General features: G+C 43.9%; 1 protein-coding gene across 1 annotated transcript in view; it reads right to left on the reverse strand.

Moving 5' to 3' along the window:
• The window catches only part of PYGM (glycogen phosphorylase, muscle associated), a 75034-nt gene that overhangs the window by 14908 nt on the left and 41172 nt on the right, over nt 1–18954 (reverse strand). Inside the window, exons 11-17 of the mRNA XM_073578446.1 lie at nt 18354–18517; nt 18156–18270; nt 16794–16895; nt 14286–14433; nt 13668–13726; nt 9519–9660; nt 6723–6930 (exon numbers count right to left, since the gene is read on the reverse strand). Of these exons, the coding sequence (XP_073434547.1) occupies nt 6723–6930; nt 9519–9660; nt 13668–13726; nt 14286–14433; nt 16794–16895; nt 18156–18270; nt 18354–18517 (938 nt within the window). The remainder of the gene's footprint in view (nt 1–6722; nt 6931–9518; nt 9661–13667; nt 13727–14285; nt 14434–16793; nt 16896–18155; nt 18271–18353; nt 18518–18954) is intronic.

Raw genomic sequence — 18954 nt, forward strand, 5'->3', positions numbered from 1 at the left:
ACCCTAACCCTAACCCTAACCCTGACCCTAACCCTTAACCAAACCATACTTAACCTTAACCCTAACCCTAACCCTGACCCTAACCCTAACCCTAACCCTAACCCTGACCCTAACCCTTAACCAAACCATACTTAACCCTAACCCTAACCCTGACCCTAACCCTAACCCTAACCTTGACCCTAACCCTTAACCAAACCATACTTAACCCTAACCCTGACCCTAACCCTAACCCTAACCCTGACCCTAACCCTTAACCAAACCATACCTAACCCTAACCCTGACCCTAACCCTAACCCTAACCCTGACCCTAACCCTAACCCTAAACCCCCTTAACTAACCCTAACTTTACCCAAACCCCTAAATTCCATTGTCTAAACTAATGGTAAAAAAAAAAACGCATGTGCAAAAAAACGCATACATAAGCATGCCAATGCGCACATATGCTCACCATAGACTTATAATGGGTGTCTTGCTGTAAAAAAACGCATTGCGCGCGCATGCGTTTTTTTGAGGCAAATCGGACGCACAAAAAATGCAACAAGTTGCATTTTGTGCGCCCGAGCGCATACCGCAAAAAAACGCATGCGCGGTAAAACGCGTACAAACGCATGTGTATGCGCACATAAGCGCATCCCATGCAAAGTATAGGAAAAAAAACGCATGCGCTATTTAGCGCTAATTTACCGCGAAAAAAAACGCAAATGTGAAACCAGCCTAAGCACAGCTTGAGAAAAAAAAAAAAAAAAAGATTACCTGTGCTTTTATCTGTCCTGATCCCGCATGACACAATGTAGGAGTGCTAGAAAGACAGCCCTCACTTCTAGAATGTTGACTGATAGTGAGGATTCTCGTCTTGACCATCGTCCCTGGACCGTCAGGTGACGGAATACCGCACCCCAGCCCAGGAGACTGGCATCTGTAGTTAACACCTGCCAGTGGACGGGGGAAAAGGCCATCCCAGATGAACGAGGGGGGAGGTCAGCCACCACTTGAAGGACTCCCTGGTCTGAATGGAAGGGAGGAAGGGGCGATCCAGCGAAGAGATGGAAATGTCCCACTGAAGGAAGATGTTCCTCTGCAGTATCCTGGAACGGAACAGGTCAAAGGGTATTGCCTCTGAGGCTGCCACCATCCTCCCCAGGACTCTCACGGCAGAGTGAAAGGATAGAAGTCGGAATTTTAACAGAGAGCAAATTCCCTGCTGGAAGGTAATCCACTTTCTTTCTGGGAGAAAGACCCTCGAGTGGCAGGTGTTGATTATCATCCCTAAGAATTCTAGGCGTTGTGTTGTCTGTTTACGATCCAACCAAACCGGGACAGCGTGTTTAAAACCACCGCTAGGTTTTCCTGGGTCTGAGCGAAGGAGGGTGCTTTGACGAGAATATCGTCGAGATATGGTACTAATATTATGCCTCTGACCCTTAATATAGCTACCATCGCTGTCATAATCTTTGTAAAAATTCTGGGGGCTGTTGCCAGCCCAAATGGCAGGGCCATAAACTGGAAATGCTGCTTTTGGACAGCAAAACGCAGAAACCTTTGATGTCCCTGAAAAATGGGGACGTGCAGGTAGGCGTCCCGAATATCTATGGGACATATTAATTCCTGATCCTCCATGGACGTAATTACCGACCGAATCGACTCCATCCTGAAATGGCGTAAGCTGACCCATTTGTTTAGCCTTTTGAGGTATAGTATGGGACGAACTGAGCAATCCTTTTTTGGTATCACAAACAGGTCTGAGTAAAAGCCGGTAAAACGTTCCTGCTCGGGAACAGGGACGAGTACTCCTGCGCTGAGGAGAGAGTCGATTGACGCAAAAAAACCTAGAGCCATAGCAGCATCTTTTGGAGGTTGCGATAGAAAGAAACGGCCTCGCGGAAGCGCGTTGAAGTCTATCTTGCATCCCGTGGATACCACCTCATTTACCCAGATATCCTCTACTGAACTCTGCCAGACATCTCTGAAGAGGAGAAGGCGGCCTCCTAGTCTGGGAGCGGTACTGGGAAAGGAGTTGGATTACCTGCCGACATCAGGCTGAAGAGGCTCTACTTGGCCCTGACCTGGTAGCTCTGCTGTTGGAACTGCGGGAATGCCATGACGGGGTGGCCCGAAAGGATCCCCTCCTGTCTCTAGGTTCTTGAGACCTCTGTGGGCCCTGAGCAAAAGCACCTGTCGCTGGGGTACGGCGAAAGGGCTGAAAGGGCCTACGCTTGAAAACATATCGACGAGGCTTGGCCTGAGGGAGCTTGTACCCCCCCGTTGCATCCTTAATGATTTGATCTAACATTGACCCAAAGAGTCGGGCAACCTGAAACGGCAGATTGGTCAGTGATTTCTTTGACGACAAATCAGCCTGCCAAGCCTTTAGCCAGACCGTCTGCCAGGCGGCTACCATGTTACTGGATGCTTGAGCTGCACAAGACGTGGCATCCAGGGCTGCTGATACCATATACCTCCTGGCATGAGAGATTTGATCTGTGAACTCCGCCAGTTCCGCTGGTGGGGCCCTGGCCAGTATGCCCTGTCTAAGCTGTTTGGCCCATTCTGTAACGGTCTTAGCTACCCAGGCTGAGGCAAAGGCTGGACACAATGTAGCGGCTGCTGTCTCAAAGGCGGATTTTGCCATGGATTCTATCCTCCTATCATTGGGTTCCTTTAGGGCTGCCCCACTGGCGAGTGGGAAGACTGTATTGGTAGAGACACTGGGGAGGCGGTCCAGTTGGCCGTGAGATCTGGAGGGAAAGGATATAGAATCCCAAAATGACTTCCCCTCTGAAACCGCCTGGTTGGGTTTTCCCTTTCCCTGGCCAATACTTCCTCAAAATCCTTGTGGGAGGTGAAGACCCTAGAGGGGGACCTATGACACTTAAATTAAAAAGCCTGATCATTAGGTTTTGATGTGGCGTCCCCAATGTTAAAGGCTTCATTGACTGCGGCAATGAGGCCCTGAACCATATCCTTGACCTGGGACTGTTCTAGCCCGTATTCAGAACCCTCCTCTGAGTGTGTCTCTGATAATGCCTCGCCTGATTCCGGCGATGAGGACCAGGAGGAGGCAGACGGCCAGAGGAATTCTGGCAGTGAGATGGCGTGAGAAGGGGACCTGGGTTGGTGGTCCTGTCTAAACCTTTTACTGCCTCTAGAAGGCCCAAAGGGAGGCTCCTTTGATGCTCCTGTGTCCACTGGAGTCTGAAGTGGCAGTCTGTCAAGCACCGTTACCAAGGTCTGTGATACCTTGGTAAGGTCGGCCACGGACTTAGATAAGGAGGAGGCCCATCCTGGGCACTTACTGTCTCCCGTGGCGATGGATGGCCCCTGGGTGGCAGGCAGGGTGGCTTCCTCCTGCTCCAGGGGTAATGTGGGAGCTCTGACATGCAAAACGGGGGGGCTGTACCTGCTCTCTAGCATAGGTGACAACGTGGTTCTGCTGAAACCTGAGCAGAGTGGCGAGGACTGACCTGAAGGTAGCCTGATATTGCATTTGGTACTTACAAAATATTTGACCAAGATCGCTGAAGCGGATGAGGAGGAGCGGGACTGCTCTCCCTTGGGCATACTGACAGGCTTTACCTGGTGCCGACCGTCGAGGGTAGAAAGCGGAGTGAGGGAGCAACCTGTAGTGCAGTACTCACATACCCACAACCTGTGTCCCCGCCGCAGCTGCCGCCCGAAGGCTGATGAGGGAGAGAGAGAGAGTGAGGTTAACAGCCCCCTGCCTAGAAGCTTTATGAAATCCCCGCCCGGAAGCGGTGGGCGGGGCCCTGCTCCGGCCTCCTGGAGCACCAAGGTGGCGCTGGTACAGGAAGAGGAAGCTGAGGGATGGAGCCTGCCGGAAGCCTTAATCCGGTGTCGGCCGTGCTGGGCTCCTGCTGCAGCACATGTCATAACGCTGCCACGGGAGGAGGCTGGAACTGCACTGCACCGCGTGCTTGAAAGTAAGTGTTGGCTCTTAAACTAAGTATAGAGCCGTGGGCTGTAAGCCAGGGTGCTGATTAGAGCGGTCACATTCAACCTATGGCGGCTGGTGAGCAGAATATAAAACGCTGCAGCCTCTTACCTCCAGTTCACCCCGTAATAGGGGTCGGCTATCTGCATGAAAAGATTGCTGTCCCAAACCTTATCTGCAGGGCGTCTCTCTCGATCATCAGGCTCTAGCGGGCGAGTGATGGGAGACGAAGGTCAGGACCAGATACGATTACCTGAAGAAGAGTCCATGTTAGGGGCTAGGGTCCTGCCAATGGGATTTATGAGGATACGGGGTGGCAGTACACGCCGTACTCATGATCCCGGTGTAGGAATACATAGCATAGCATATCTACTCTGTATTCCTCCATGGTTACCTGAAAAGGAACGACGCACATTGAGGTAGGCATGGGTCTGCGAGAGACCTGTGTCCACCTCCTGCTGACACTAAGCAAAACTGATTGTCCTACAGCCGGTCGGAGAGGTGTATACTGCGGAGGCGGAGCTAACTTTTTTATGGCCTAGTGTCAACCTCCTAGTGACAGCAGCACACACCCACGGTTCCTGTGTCCACCAATGAGACGAAAGAGAAAGACGATTCTCCAGGTCAGTACGATCACGGCGGTATCAAACATATATTATTTTTTTTTTTTTTACTATTTTAGTGATTTAAAACAATTTTAAATGTCGGAAAAAAAAATTAGCTTGTGTCGCCATTTTTCAATACTTGTTTAAGTCTCCATCAATGGGGCTGTACAATGGCTTCTTTTTGTGTGCCATCCTGTAGTTTTTTTTTGGGGGGGTACATTCAATGTTTTAATTAAATTTATTGCATTTTTGTACGAGGTGCATTGCACAAAAAATGGTAAGATTGGCATTCAAACTTTTTTTTCTTTATGACATGTATCAAACGGGTTAAAACGATTTTTACCATATTCTTTTACAGATGCGGCAGTACCATATATGCTTATTTTTTTATTTTGAACATTTATTTTTGATTGGAGAACAGGGGTGTGATTCAATCTTTTTATGTTTTTTTTTTTAATTTTTTTTAAACATTTGAAACTTTTTTCTTCCCTAGTGTAAAAGCCGCCGTTCTCCTGATTCCGAAATACATTTTTTTTTGTTCTTGCAACTCTCTGTTCCTGAGATACTGTCCTCTCTTCCCTTTATATAAATGTTGCCCTTTTTAGCCAACTGGGTGTGGTCCTCAAGAAGAAGCCCATACAGGTGTTACTGACCAAGCCCACTTGGATAAAAAGTCTAGAATTTATATACAGGCAAGAGGAGGACATATCTGAGGAATGGAGAGGCGTAGGAACAGAAGAAAAACATCTCCGGATTCAGGAGAACAGCACCATTTACACCATGTAAAAAAATTATAAATTCATGGCAAGAGATTGGTGCAGCAGAAATTTAAGCCCTTCGTGACCTGCACCGTACTAGTACTGCGTAGGTCACTTCTCTCCCTTTGATGTGGGCTCCGGCGGTGGGCCCACATCTTTCCCAGGACATGTCAGCTATTTTGAACAGGTGTGGGTGGAATCGCGATCCACCTGCGGCTATTAACCCGTTAAATGACGCTGTCAAACTCCGATGGTAGCGCTCTGGTGGTAAGCGCTCATAGCAAGTGAGTAATTCTGCTACATACAGGTGATCTGATCATCGCCTGTATGCAGCAGTGCCGAGCGGGTTGTGGGAGCTTCTAGCCTCCCATGAAGACTATTGAAGCATGACAAAAGTTAAAAAAAAAATGTTTTTAAAAATATTAAAAAAAAAAAAAATAAAAGTTCTAATCACCCCCCTTTTGCCCCATTCAAAATAAAACAATAAAAAATTTCACACATACACATATTTGATATCACCGCGTACAGAATCGCCCAAACTATCAATAAAAAAAAAAGTATTAACCCGATCACTAAAAGGCGTGTCAAGGAAAAAAAGTCAAAATGCCAGAATTACATTTTTTGGTCGCTGCGACATTGCATTAAAATGCAATAACGGGAGATCAAAAGAACGTATCTGCACAAAAGTGGCATCATTAAAAACGTCAGCTCGACATGCAAAAAATAAGCCCTCACCCGACCCCAGATCGCGAAAAATGAAAATGCTATGGATCTCGGAAAATGGCGCTTTTTTTTGTTTTTGGATTTTTTTTTCACCACTTAAATAAAAAAGAACCTAGACATGTTTGGTGTCTATGAACTTGTATTGACCTGGAGAATTATAATGGCAGGGCAGTTTTAGCATTTGGTGAACGTGGTTAAAAAAAAGTTTAAAAAAGTAGTAGAATTGCACTTTTTTTGCAAGTTCACGGCACTTGGAATTTTTTTTCCCGTTTTTGAGTACGCTCTATGGTAAAACCAATTGTGTTGGTTCAAAAATACAAGTTGTCCCGCAAAAAAAACAAGCCATCACGTGGCCATATTGACGGAAAAAATAAAAAAAAGTTATGGTTATGGGAAGAAGGGGGGAGCGAAAAACAGACATGCAAAAACGAAAAAGGGCAAGGTCTCTATGGGGTCAAAGAGCTCAGTAAATGATAACAGTTACTATGATCAGTTTGTTTGAGAATGTTAGCAATCCATGAGCAGAGGCATGAGCTCTCATTGTAGACAGTGTCTGGTACATGGCCTTAGTACTAAGTAGTACTGGGTTTAGAGCTTGTGGCCAGTGAAAATGCGATTGTCCACCAGTTTCTGCTATTGTTTTGCCCTTCAGCAGTAATATTATGACTGGAAAGGGTCATCTCTTACCCTTCACGGTCTACACGTTCCACATCGGGTACTCTCATGCCGAAGATGAAGAGGTTGTCTTCTCCAGCTTCTTCAGCCATTTCCACATTGGCTCCATCCATGGTGCCGATAGTCAGAGCACCATTTAGCATAAACTTCATGTTTCCGGTGCCGGATGCCTCAGTGCCAGCAGTTGAGATCTGCTCAGAAAGGTCGGCAGCCGGAACCACTAGGAAGAAGCAGACAAGGAATCTGGAAAGTTATTCTTGGGGAATCTAAACCCCTTGATCAGAAGTATCGAATGGTCAAAGCCTAAATGATGGTACTGAACAACATTCAGAAAAAAAAAAAAAATTTGTAAGCTCTTGCACTAAAATTTGTTAGCTCTCTAAACATTTTTGTTGTGCTCTGATATCACTCCTGCTGCCTGGAAAGCTGAAAAAAAAGTCTATATAGATGCCCCATGCCACATGTAAATCATTGGTGGTGAGTGCTCTGATGGAGGAGCATGGGCCTATGTGTGTGATTAATGCTGATGATGTCCTCAACCTCATCCAGATCTACCTGTAAATGTTGCGCAATTGTCGTTCACCTAGAGGCCAGCGCATGCGCATTTTACACTATTCAGAATCAGAGGAGAATTAAATTTTTTAATGAAATCTTGAATATGGGATTCAATTTTGAGCTCTACATTTTAGAAAGGATATTGGAAACTTAGAGTTGGTTCAAAGGTGGCAACTAGATTATTACATGGGATGGAGGCCTCTCATATGATGAGAGTGGTTGGAAAAGTTTATGAAACAGAAGATCAACTCCCCTGAAGGTCAGGGCTCCTTTCACAATACGTTCATCCCCATGCTCAGTGGTCCCATTGGGACCGTGTACCGACCTCTGGCTATTTCCTGACTATAAAACCTGCTTATCCTTCCACCTATACTGCTGCTCCGTGTACTGACCTCTGTCTATCGCCTGACTACAATACCTGCTTATCCTCACAACTATACTGCTGCTCCGTGTACCGACCTCTAGCTATCTCCTGACTATGATACCTGCTTATCCTCCCAACTATACTGCTTCTAAATGTAGCGACCTCTGGCTATCTCCTGACTCTGATACCTGCTTATCCTCCCAACTATACTGCTTCTAAATGTAGCGACCTCTGGCTATCTCCTGACTCTGATACCTGCTTATCCTCCCAACTATACTGCTGCTCCGTGTACCAACCTCTGGCTATATCCTGACTGCGCTACCTGCTTAACCTCCCAACTATACTGCTTCTAAATGTAGCGACCTCAGGCTATCTCCTGACTAGGATACCTGCTTATCCTCCCAACTATACTGCTGCTCTGTGTACTGACCTCTGGCTATCTCCTGACTATGATACCTGCTTATCCTCCCAACTATACTGCTGCTTCGTGTACCGACCTCTGCCTATCTTCTGACTATGATACCTGCTTATCCTTCCAAATATACTGCTGCTCCGTGTACTGACCTCTGGCTACTCCTGACTATGATACCTGCTTATTCTACCAACTATACTGCTCCTCCATGTACCAACCTCTGGCTATCTCCTGACTAGGATACCTGCTTATCCTCCCAACTATACTGCTGCTCTGTGTACTGACCTCTGGCTATCTCCTGACTATGATACCTGCTTATCCTCCCAACTATACTGCTGCTTCGTGTACCGACCTCTGCCTATCTTCTGACTATGATACCTGCTTATCCTTCCAAATATACTGCTGCTCCGTGTACTGACCTCTGGCTACTCCTGACTATGATACCTGCTTATTCTACCAACTATACTGCTCCTCCATGTACCAACCTCTGGCTATCTCCTGACTAGGATACCTGCTTATCCTCCCAACTATACTGCTGCTCTGTGTACCAACCTCTGTCTATCTCCTGACTATGATACCTGCTTATCCTCCCAGCTATACTGCTACTCCGTGTACCGACCTCTGGCTATCTCCTGACTAGGATACCTGCTTATCCTCCCAACTATACTGCTGCTCTGTGTACCGACCTCTGACTATCTCCTGACTGTGATACCTGCTTATCCTCCCAACTATACTGCTCCTCCATGTACCAACCTCTGGCTATCTCCTGACTAGGATACCTGCTTATCCTCCCAACTATACTGCTGCTCTGTGTACCAACCTCTGGCTATCTCCTGACTAGGATACCTGCTTATTCTCCCAACTATACTGCTGCTCTGTGTACCAACCTCTGTCTATCTCCTGACTATGATACCTGCTTATCCTCCCAGCTATACTGCTACTCTGTGTACTGACTTCTGGCTATCTCATGACTATGATACCTGCTTATCCTCCCAGCTATACTGCTACTCCGTGTACCGACCTCTGGCTATCTCCTGACTATGATACCTGCTGATGCTGCCCCTAGTGGTTGCAATATCAATACTCCAACTCAGGTTAGTCCATACAGTTACAAAGGACCAACCAGGGGGCATTCGTTAAATGTGGAGAAAAGGAGAGTCCAGCAGCTAAGTAAAAGGATCTGTACAGTTAGAGTAGTAACACTGGGAATGCTCAACTGCCAGAGGTACTAATGGCAAACACTGTATCAGGACATGTATAACTTGTGTAGACAGGCTGAACTTGCTGAGTCTTTTTACATCTTATGTAACTACACATGGAATACCCGGCTATGGTTATGAGATACGGTGATAGTTAGAAAGCCGTTTAAAGGGCTAACAAAAGGGGGGCAGCTGACTAGTATGAGGAACCCATTAGTTTAAAGTGCGTTATCATGGGAGGACGAGCGCATGTATATGATCTAACACTGCAAACGCACCTTTCTCTGCAAGTGAGACACGATAGTTCTCCAAGAATATAAGTTTGAGCCTGTCTCCCACCGCGGGGTCATTGTTGATGACGTCTCCCACAGAAGTGATCAATTTGATGATCATCTTGGCCATATGATACCCAGGAGCAGCCTATGAATGGATGACAGAGAGACCAATGACACCAGAAAGAAGAAAGGAAAACGGAGAACGTGAAGGAGGGAGGGCGAGAGAATAAATGAGACAGTGATGGATGAAAGGGGACACACTGCATGAAAGTAAGAGCGTAAACAGAGAGATGGATAGAGATAATAAATGTACACATCTGTAATTGTGTTGCTCTCTGCATTATCATATGTCGACATCTTTAGCCCTCGTGTTGCTAAATATTAAGTCAATTAATAACAAGTGACAAACTCTCGGCTGTAGCACTTGCATATGGAGAACATAAAACATCACAGTGTTTGCACTCATGTATATTGTGCAGAATGGATTTCCTGGCTCCGAAATAAAGGAATATTGGAAATCCAAAAAAAATTCTCGTGACCACATGACTGTAAATAAGCGGGAGACATAATTGCTTTCATGTAGATTAGAAAACCCGGACGAGATAATGTAATCACAAAACGATATAATAATAATATGATGTTGAATTTAAAGGGCGGATTGAATCTTCTTTATACCGGGTGAGTCATAAAGGACGGACGTTTTTAAACTAATCATAAAATCGTTAAATATAAAGGACGGATGTATTTGAAGTGGCTATAACTCACCACCAGGTGGAGGTAGAGATGTGCGGGAGGCGGGGTTATGTTTGTGAGGTGAAAGCATTGTTTTTATTTTAGTTTCAGTTTAAGCTATGGTGCCGTGGACGATAGAACATCGCGTTTTTGCGTACGACAGTTTTGTCAAGAATAATGAGTGTATCACAGCCGTTCAGCGTGAGTTTCGGCGTCATTTCAATATTCACAGAAATCAAGCTGTTCCCGCTCGTAACACTATCCTACGTTGGGTTGAAGCACTCCGTACACGAGGTACACTAATGAACAAACGACCACCGGGGGCTCCACGAACGGCACGTACCCCTGAAAATGTGAAACGCGTCAGGCAAGCCATGCTGCGTAGTCCGAGTCGATCTGCTCGGAAACATTCTTTAGAACTTGCCCTCAGTAATCGTACAGTAAGGCGTATTTTGCATTTAGACCTGCATTTCCACCCCTATAAATTGGCCATTGTGCAACAGTTGGAGCGCGGGGATTACGCAGCGCGACTGAAGTTCGCACATGAGATGGAAGCAATTATTGAGCAAAACGACAACCTTATTTTATTCATGAGTGATGAAGCTCATTTCCATGTCAATGGCATGGTTAATCAGCAGAACTGCCGTTATTGGGCCTATGAAAATCCGAAAGAATTACATGAACGACCGCTGCACAGCCCTAAGGTAACGGTGTGGTGCGCTATGGGCAAATATGGCGTGATCGGTCCGTACTTTTTCGAAGGCGATAATGGCAATACTGTTACCGTGAACTCACAATGTTATATCGCCATGATAAATAACTTCTTTGTTCCTGAGTTACGACGGCAACATATCCCCATCTCTAGTGTGTGGTTTCAACAAGATGGGGCAACGGCCCACACAGCCGGAGCAACAATGAACGTTCTTCGCCCTCTCTTCCCTGGTCGCATCATTTCCAGGTTTGGCGATATTAATTGGCCTCCTAGGTCCCCAGACCTGTCCATGTGCGATTATTACTTATGGGGTCACCTCAAATCACGTGTATACAAGCTTAAGCCTCGATCATTACAAGAACTGAAGGAAGCTATTCGAGTGGAAGTTGCCCAAATCGACAGAGTTGTGTTGGAACGTGTTGATGCCAACTTCCAAGAACGCCTTTGGAAATGCATCACTGATAATGGCCACCACATGGCAGATGTTGTTTTCCACACTTGAATTTGTCAAATGCTATTAGTATACGTAACCAAATCTGTGAATACATTTATATTTAATAAATATTTAACGATTTTATGATTAGTTTAAAAACGTCCGTCCTTTATGACTCACCCGGTACATGTTTTAAACTGTGGAAAGGATTTGTGATGAGCGAACGTGCTGGGATAAGGTGTTATCTGAGCATGCTCTTGCGCTAACCGAGTGTATTCAGCGGCGTGTTCAAATGATATATTCAAGTCCCTGCGGCTTCATGTCTCGCGACTGTTTGATAGCTGCAACACATACAGGGATTGTCTAACAAACAGGTAATCCCTGGACGTGTTGCTGCTGTCTAACAGCCGCGGGGACTAGAACATATTATTCGAGCATGCAGAAGACACTCAGCACCCGAGCATGCTCAGATAACACCTTATCCGAACACATTCGCTCATCACTAGAAATGATTTAAAGGGCATGAGTCGTCAGAAAATGGCCTACAGCTTAAATCAGGTTTTTATATTAATAGTTTATTTATTATTATTTTTGCATCACTTTATCACTATCTATATCAATAAAAAAAGCCTTGCCCCTTTCACACTGATCGCTAGAACTTATATTTGGCTATTACTTCCTCTTCTTCACATTGATTTTATATGCAATAGACTGACTCAGATCATACTTCTTTGTATAACCGCTATATCTAAGCATGCTGTAATCTGAGTAAATGTAATTGTGTAGAGAGGGGGAGGAAGTGAGCTGTGACATCACCTATTGTGAATGGTGGATCCTGTGTTATCTACTGTATATAGAGGTTTTATCAGTCATTGTACAGGAGGAGGAGGTGAGCTGTGACATCACCTATTGTGAATGATGGATCCTGTGTTAATACCTCTATATACAGTAGATATCAGTCATTGTACAGGAGGAGGAGGTGAGCTGTGACAACACCTATTGTGAATGGTGGATCCTGTGTTATCTACTGTATATAGAGGTTTTATCAGTCATTGTACAGGAAGAGGAGGTGAGCTGTGACATCACCTATTGCGAATGGTGGATCTTGTGTTATCTACTGTATATAGAGGTGTTATCAGTCATTGTACAGGAGGAGGAGGTGAGCTGTGACATCACCTATTGTGAATGGTGGATCTTGTGTTATCTACTGTATATAGAGGTGTTATCAGTCATTGTACAGGAGGAGGAGGTGAGCTGTGACATCACCTATTGTGAATGGTGGATCTTGTGTTATCTACTGTATATAGAGGTGTTATCAGTCATTCTACAGGAGGAGGAGGTGAGCTGTGCCATCACCTATTGTGAATGGTGGCTCCTGTGTTATCTATTGTATATAGAGGTGTTATCAGTCATTGTACAAGAGGGGGAGGAGGTGAGCTGTGACATCACCTATTGTGAATGATGAATGCTGTGTTAACACCTCTATATACAGTAGATATCAGTCATTGTACAGGAAGAGGAGGTGAGCTGCTATATCACCTATTGTGAATGGTGGATCCTGTGTTATCTACTGTATATAGTGGTGTTATCAGTCACTGTACAGGAGGAGGAGGTGAGCTGTGATATCCCCTATTGTGAATGGTGGACCCTGTGTTATCTACTGTTTATAGAGGTGTTATCAGTCATTGTACAGGAGGAGGTGAGCTGTGACATCACATATTGTGAATGGTGGATCCTGTGTTATCTACTGTATATAGAGGTGTTACCTTTTGTTGCATTGCTATCTGTGATGATAATGAGTCTGCTAAGAAGTCTTCTGCACAGAATAGGAAATATGAGCCTAATATTAATTTTAGTGGGCAGCATAAAGATTTAAATATTTCAGATTTTTTTTTATTTAGATAGTTATATAGAAAACAACATTATCAAAAATGTTAACTCCTTGACGACCTGTGATGTACATATTCATCATTGGTCGTGTGAGGGTGTGTGGAGGGGGCCAAGAAGCTGAGGTTGCTCCATACCGAGTAAATACTGGCTGTAACAGCAGCGTTTGGGGCTGATGTCAATCACTGACAGCAGCAATTGGAGCAATTACCGATGCACTGTCTCTCATTGGCCCCCCGTAATGCACTAACGGGGTAGCAATAGTTTATTGTGACATCCACTGAATGACACCATGAAGGCTGATGTACATTTTCTGTTGTAGGTTACACTTCACAGCCAAGATGTGCAACCACTGCATTACCATAAGCTATAACCTGGGCGTACTTACCTTTCCTCCAATCATTACGGTCCGGGGTACCCACTGCTTGCTTGGATCCTTCTTTATGCCTAGAAGATTGATAAATCAACATCAGTCCTGTGTCATAAAACCAAAAATTTCAGTAGGTCACAAATTAGGCCATAACAATTAAAAAAGTAAGGTGAGCTGAGCTGCCTTTCTTAGTGGAATCCTGGGATCCAAGGGGTAATGTTTCTCCTTGTGGAGAGTGACATGCCAAGCCAAAACTAGGAAGACAGCACACTAAAGGGAAACACGGAGGTGAAACGGGAATAGGGGAAAACAGAGACACGGGTTCAGACAGCAAACGCAGCAGGACAAATCAGAGCAATCAGAGTCAGCTACAGCAGCACTAGGCAAGAACTATAACTGACATCGCCTGCAGGAAGCAGCGGCGATAAATAGCCAACCTGAAACCAGGACTGAGGCTGGGAAAGGTTAACTCTTAACATGACCAGACCGGGAAAATAGGACTTAAAATCCGGTCTGGATCATGACACCAACCCCATGCATTTTCTATCTCTTCGCCCAATTATATGTGAAAAGCAAAAATGAGCTTCACTAATTTGCACCTGTACACCGGAGCTCCCTCCATATACATTTACTCACGGTTGTATAAGGTGATCACGTGCAGGCAATTTAGCAACTGCCGCTTGTATTCGTGGATTCTCTTCACGTGGACATCAAACATCGAGTTCGGATTAATCTTCACTTTGTATTCATTCTCCAAGTACCGTGCAAACTTCAGCTTGTTTTCCTGCATGAGACAGAGTCTTATGGGGTCAGGAGGTTAGAGATATTCTTTGCAGACATCACTTCTGGACTGTATAACCCCAAACGTCTGTACGTTTCACTCTCTGTTCACTCTACAACAAGGCTGTAATGAAAGCTGATGCCAGCTGTGGCGTAGAAAAACACACACGTCTGCCGAGAAACTTCACCGGCAAAAGTAGAATGTGTTAATCACCGTGTTATGGCTTCACAATGATTTTGTCAATTTTCTCTGATTTGGGAAAAGTGGCTCATTAAAATACCGGAGAAAAATGATTAACTGCGCTAACGTAGGAAAGTTCTTAAAAATAGAATGGAATTTTTTTGATACCTGTAAAAAGTATGAAATATGGGTTTGTGTGATCCAGCCGTCTACAGGTTGCGATCACAATATCTAAGGCTATGTTCACACAACTGTATTTTCGGTCGGAGCGTTTCCCGTGGAAAAATATGACATTCCGCGGGACTGCACTCGGATCAGTGTTATTCAATAGCGCAGTCCAGATGACCACTCTTTTACATGGACTAAATGTCCGAGTGAAAATATTTGCATTGGTTTCTTCCATACTTTGGATGAGAGTCACCTATTGAAGTCTTCGGGTGTGCCAGAAAAAAAAGTATTGGATCCCATAAAGAGCCTCCGTATAACATACGATTTTCACAGATATATTTCAAACCTTAGCATAATAAACTGATATTTGGCTTGTAAATTTTATCCACTGCTGATACATAAACACAAACAGAACATGGATAACAATACAGATGAAAAAGCGTCATTTTATTTTCAAGATGAAAATTGGATGTTTTTCTTATACGGTCCTGTGAACATAACCTTAGATATACCCTACAAAAAAGCTGGCTATACATGATATAGCATGTTTGCCTCAATACATTTCCTTTCACTTGGCCAATTTACATGTGAAATCCCACAATAGCTTCACTAATGTGCACCTGTATGCCGGAGCTCCCTCCATATATATTTACTTTGAGATACCCTACAATAAAGATAGTCATACATGAGATAGCATGTTTTCCTCTATACATTTCTTTCACTTGGGCCAATTACATGTGAAAACCCACAGTAGCTTCACTAATGTGCACCTGTACACTAGAGCTCCCTCCATATATATTTATTTAGAAATACCCTACAATAAAGCTGGCCATACGTGACATAGCATGTTTGGCTAATTACATTTTCGTTCACTTGGGCCAATTACATGTGAAAACCCACAATGGTTTCACTAATGTGCACCTGTACACCAGAGCTCCCTCCATATATATTTATTTAGAAATACCCTACAATAAAACTGGCCATACGTGACATAGCATGTTTGGCTAATTACATTTTCGTTCACTTGGGCCAATTACATGTGAAAACCCACAATGGTTTCACTAATGTGCACCTGTACACCAGAGCTCCCTCCATATATATTTATTTAGAAATACCCTACAATAAAACTGGCCATACGTGAGATAGCATGTTTGGCTAGTTACATTTTCGTTCACTTGGGCCAATTACATGTGAAAACCCACAATGGTTTCACTAATGTGCACCTGTATGCCGGAGCTTCCTCCATATATATTTACTTAGAGATACCCTACAATAAAGCTGGGCATATATGAGATGGCAGTCGGCTGAACGTTGGTTTGGCAGACAGCTATCTCTCCTGACATCTAAGGGCTCGTTCACACATTTGATTCTCTTGCACGAGTGCCATCTGTGGCTGTGCACATATCCGACTTTTTCCTTGGACCGAGTGGTCTGTGGAAAATATCAGAAACAGGTCGCATTTTTATCCAAACATTGGATAAAAATTTGCAATGCAAGTATAAGGGTCCGTGAAAAAAAAATCAAAGTGTTCATGTGTTTTAATCAAAAAGTGAAACAAATTTAGCTGCCAGACACAAATTTCAACTGCTTGAAAGCGTGAATAAAAACTGCTCCAAAAACACTCAAGAGCCTTTTTAATTTTCAATAAATCATCTCCACTTTGCTTGGCAAGACAAAAGCAGATTTTTTTGAAAAAAATGCTGTATTTATGCTACATGTAAGCTCTGGGGTCAAAGGGGTAATGTTTCTCCTTATGGAGCGTGACATGCCAAGCTTGGCATGTCAGAGTGAGGAGACTTATAGGCCATGCATGCTCCTCTGGGAAATTAAATATGCAATTTGTCCCTTCAGAGAGGAAAAGGACTAGAACACTAGAGCCACCTATTGGAAGCAACGATCCTACAAGCTCAGAGCTGGCAAAAAGATGGTGCGTTATGTCAACCGTCTGTCAGCGATCACAGAAGTGTGAGCGGTCGTAACGTCTTTATTGCATACTGTTTTCATTTTTTACCAACCTGCTTGACTTTCGCAACATCTCTGATGAAAGCATCATCGTTGACAAAGTTCAGCAGCTTCTTCAGCTGGTCGAGATTAGTGATATAATCCTCTCCAATGCGCTGGAAAAAGAAAAGTGATTGGAATGAATGCCAGCATTGCACATGACAGGGCGTATATACGGGGAATATTGGCTATGTGCACACAAAGTCTTTTTTTTGCAGAGTTTTCACAGCAGAAACAAGGCAGAACCTCCACATTTTTGAGATTTGGAGAATGTCCGCTTAGACTCCTCTCCAAAAACTCCTTGAAAATCTCTATGTGTTATTAGCCACTCCATCCTGATTTTCCAAATGGAAAATCCACTGCATATTAGTAGTGGCATTGTAGGTGAGATTTTACGGGAAAAAAAAAAAAATATATATATATATATATAAATATATATATATATATATATATATATATATCCATGCACTAAAGTGAGATTTGAAATCCACAACGTATCAATTTATGGAGCAGATTTCACTAATGGACATGCAAAGTTTTCTGCCATAAGTTTTGTAACGTGGATATGGAAGTGGATCTGCCCTAAAATTCACATTAAATAATTAAAAAAAAGAAAAAAAAGCTTCCTATTCATTTTAATGGGAACCCAGGAAATCCATATGGCTGTTCACACAGAGTTTTGAAAACCGTACAAAGGGATAAAAAGAAAGGACATGTCATTTATCACGGAATCCATTTCAAACTTGACACTGAAATCAAATTCCTCGAAATAAAAGTGAAAAAAAAAATTCTTTAAACACCTAATAAAAAAAACGCATTAGAACTAAAAATATTGGGGAAAAAAATTCATTCTGGCGTCAATTTATTTTGAAAACCATGTTGGATTTTTTTTTTTTCAGCTCCGAAAAAAAAAAAAAAACGTGGGAAGGTACGTACACACAGTGTCTCTTAAATGCCGGAGTTGTCCCAGGTGAAGTTACATTAGTAACATACCAGCAGGTGTTTTCCGGAGGAGACTTCACCGGCATCTTTTACTCTATATTATTGAGTATAGGGAGTGGGCAAATTCTCAGTGGAAACCCTCCCGAAGGGTGAGATTGTCACTTGTTTTGACCACTTTAGGGTTTCCAAACCGCAGGTTGATGTTATGAAAACATTTTTTTCCTGCTAAATCATGTGGTCAACTAGTTTGGAAATTTGGTAAAGTAGTCGTTTATGATCTTTGTATTACGAAAATTACGAAAATAAGATGTCAGATGAGGGCTGAAGCTTTTTACTGAAAAGTCAGCATAGGATGAGGTCATAGTCTTCTGGACATTGAATGTCTGTTAGATGCCTCCTGGGGCGCACATGGGTGGGTGCTCCACAAATCTTACCTCTGCAATGACTTCGGCCAAGCCTGGGTTACACAGCACCAACCAGCGCCGGGGAGTGATACCGTTAGTCTTGTTCTGGAACTTCTGAGGGTCCATCTCATAGAAATCGTGAAAGCTGAAATCATAAAAGACCAAAGTGAAAACAAAGAATTTGATTCAAGAGGGAAACGTCTCCTCCACCCCGGCGCGCATACTCACACGGTGTCTTTTATGATATCGGAGTGAATCTGAGCGACGCCATTTACGGCATGTGCCCCCACAATGCACAAATGAGCCATGTTAATCCGCTTTACCGAGCCCTCTTCAACGAGAGACATCCTGCGCAAGCGGTCTACGTCTCCAGGAAACAAGGAAGAGACTCGCTGCATCAGAAGGGACAGGAGAATTGTTAGGGCAGGCAAGAAAAAACACCGAAAGTGGGGCAGAAAAGAGAAGGGCAGTCCAATGAAAAATTATTCATTGGTGGGGGTCCAACTGTTGGGGCACTCTTATCTACTAGAATGGAGCGTAAATTGGCATGGCCAACCGCCGCGCCATTCATTCCCCATATAGGTGTACTGGGTAGAAAATGAATGAAGTTCCAACTCGTAACTTCATTTTGCTACAGGGATAAAAATTCATCATTCCGCCAATCGGAACAAGTCCCAGCACTTGGACTCTCACCAATCAATTAATTATAACTCTGTTCTGTGGATAAGAGATTACTTTTTTTTCCACCGGACAACCAATTTAAGTAAAAAAAACTAGATATGTGGTAGTGTGCAAAACATGTTCCTTAAATATTTCCAATCAGATCGTA

The sequence above is a fragment of the Dendrobates tinctorius genome, unplaced genomic scaffold (genome assembly GCF_039654945.1).
Source record: "Dendrobates tinctorius isolate UK_male_01 unplaced genomic scaffold, ASM3965494v1 ptg000059l, whole genome shotgun sequence".
Taxonomy (NCBI): Eukaryota; Metazoa; Chordata; class Amphibia; order Anura; family Dendrobatidae; genus Dendrobates; species Dendrobates tinctorius.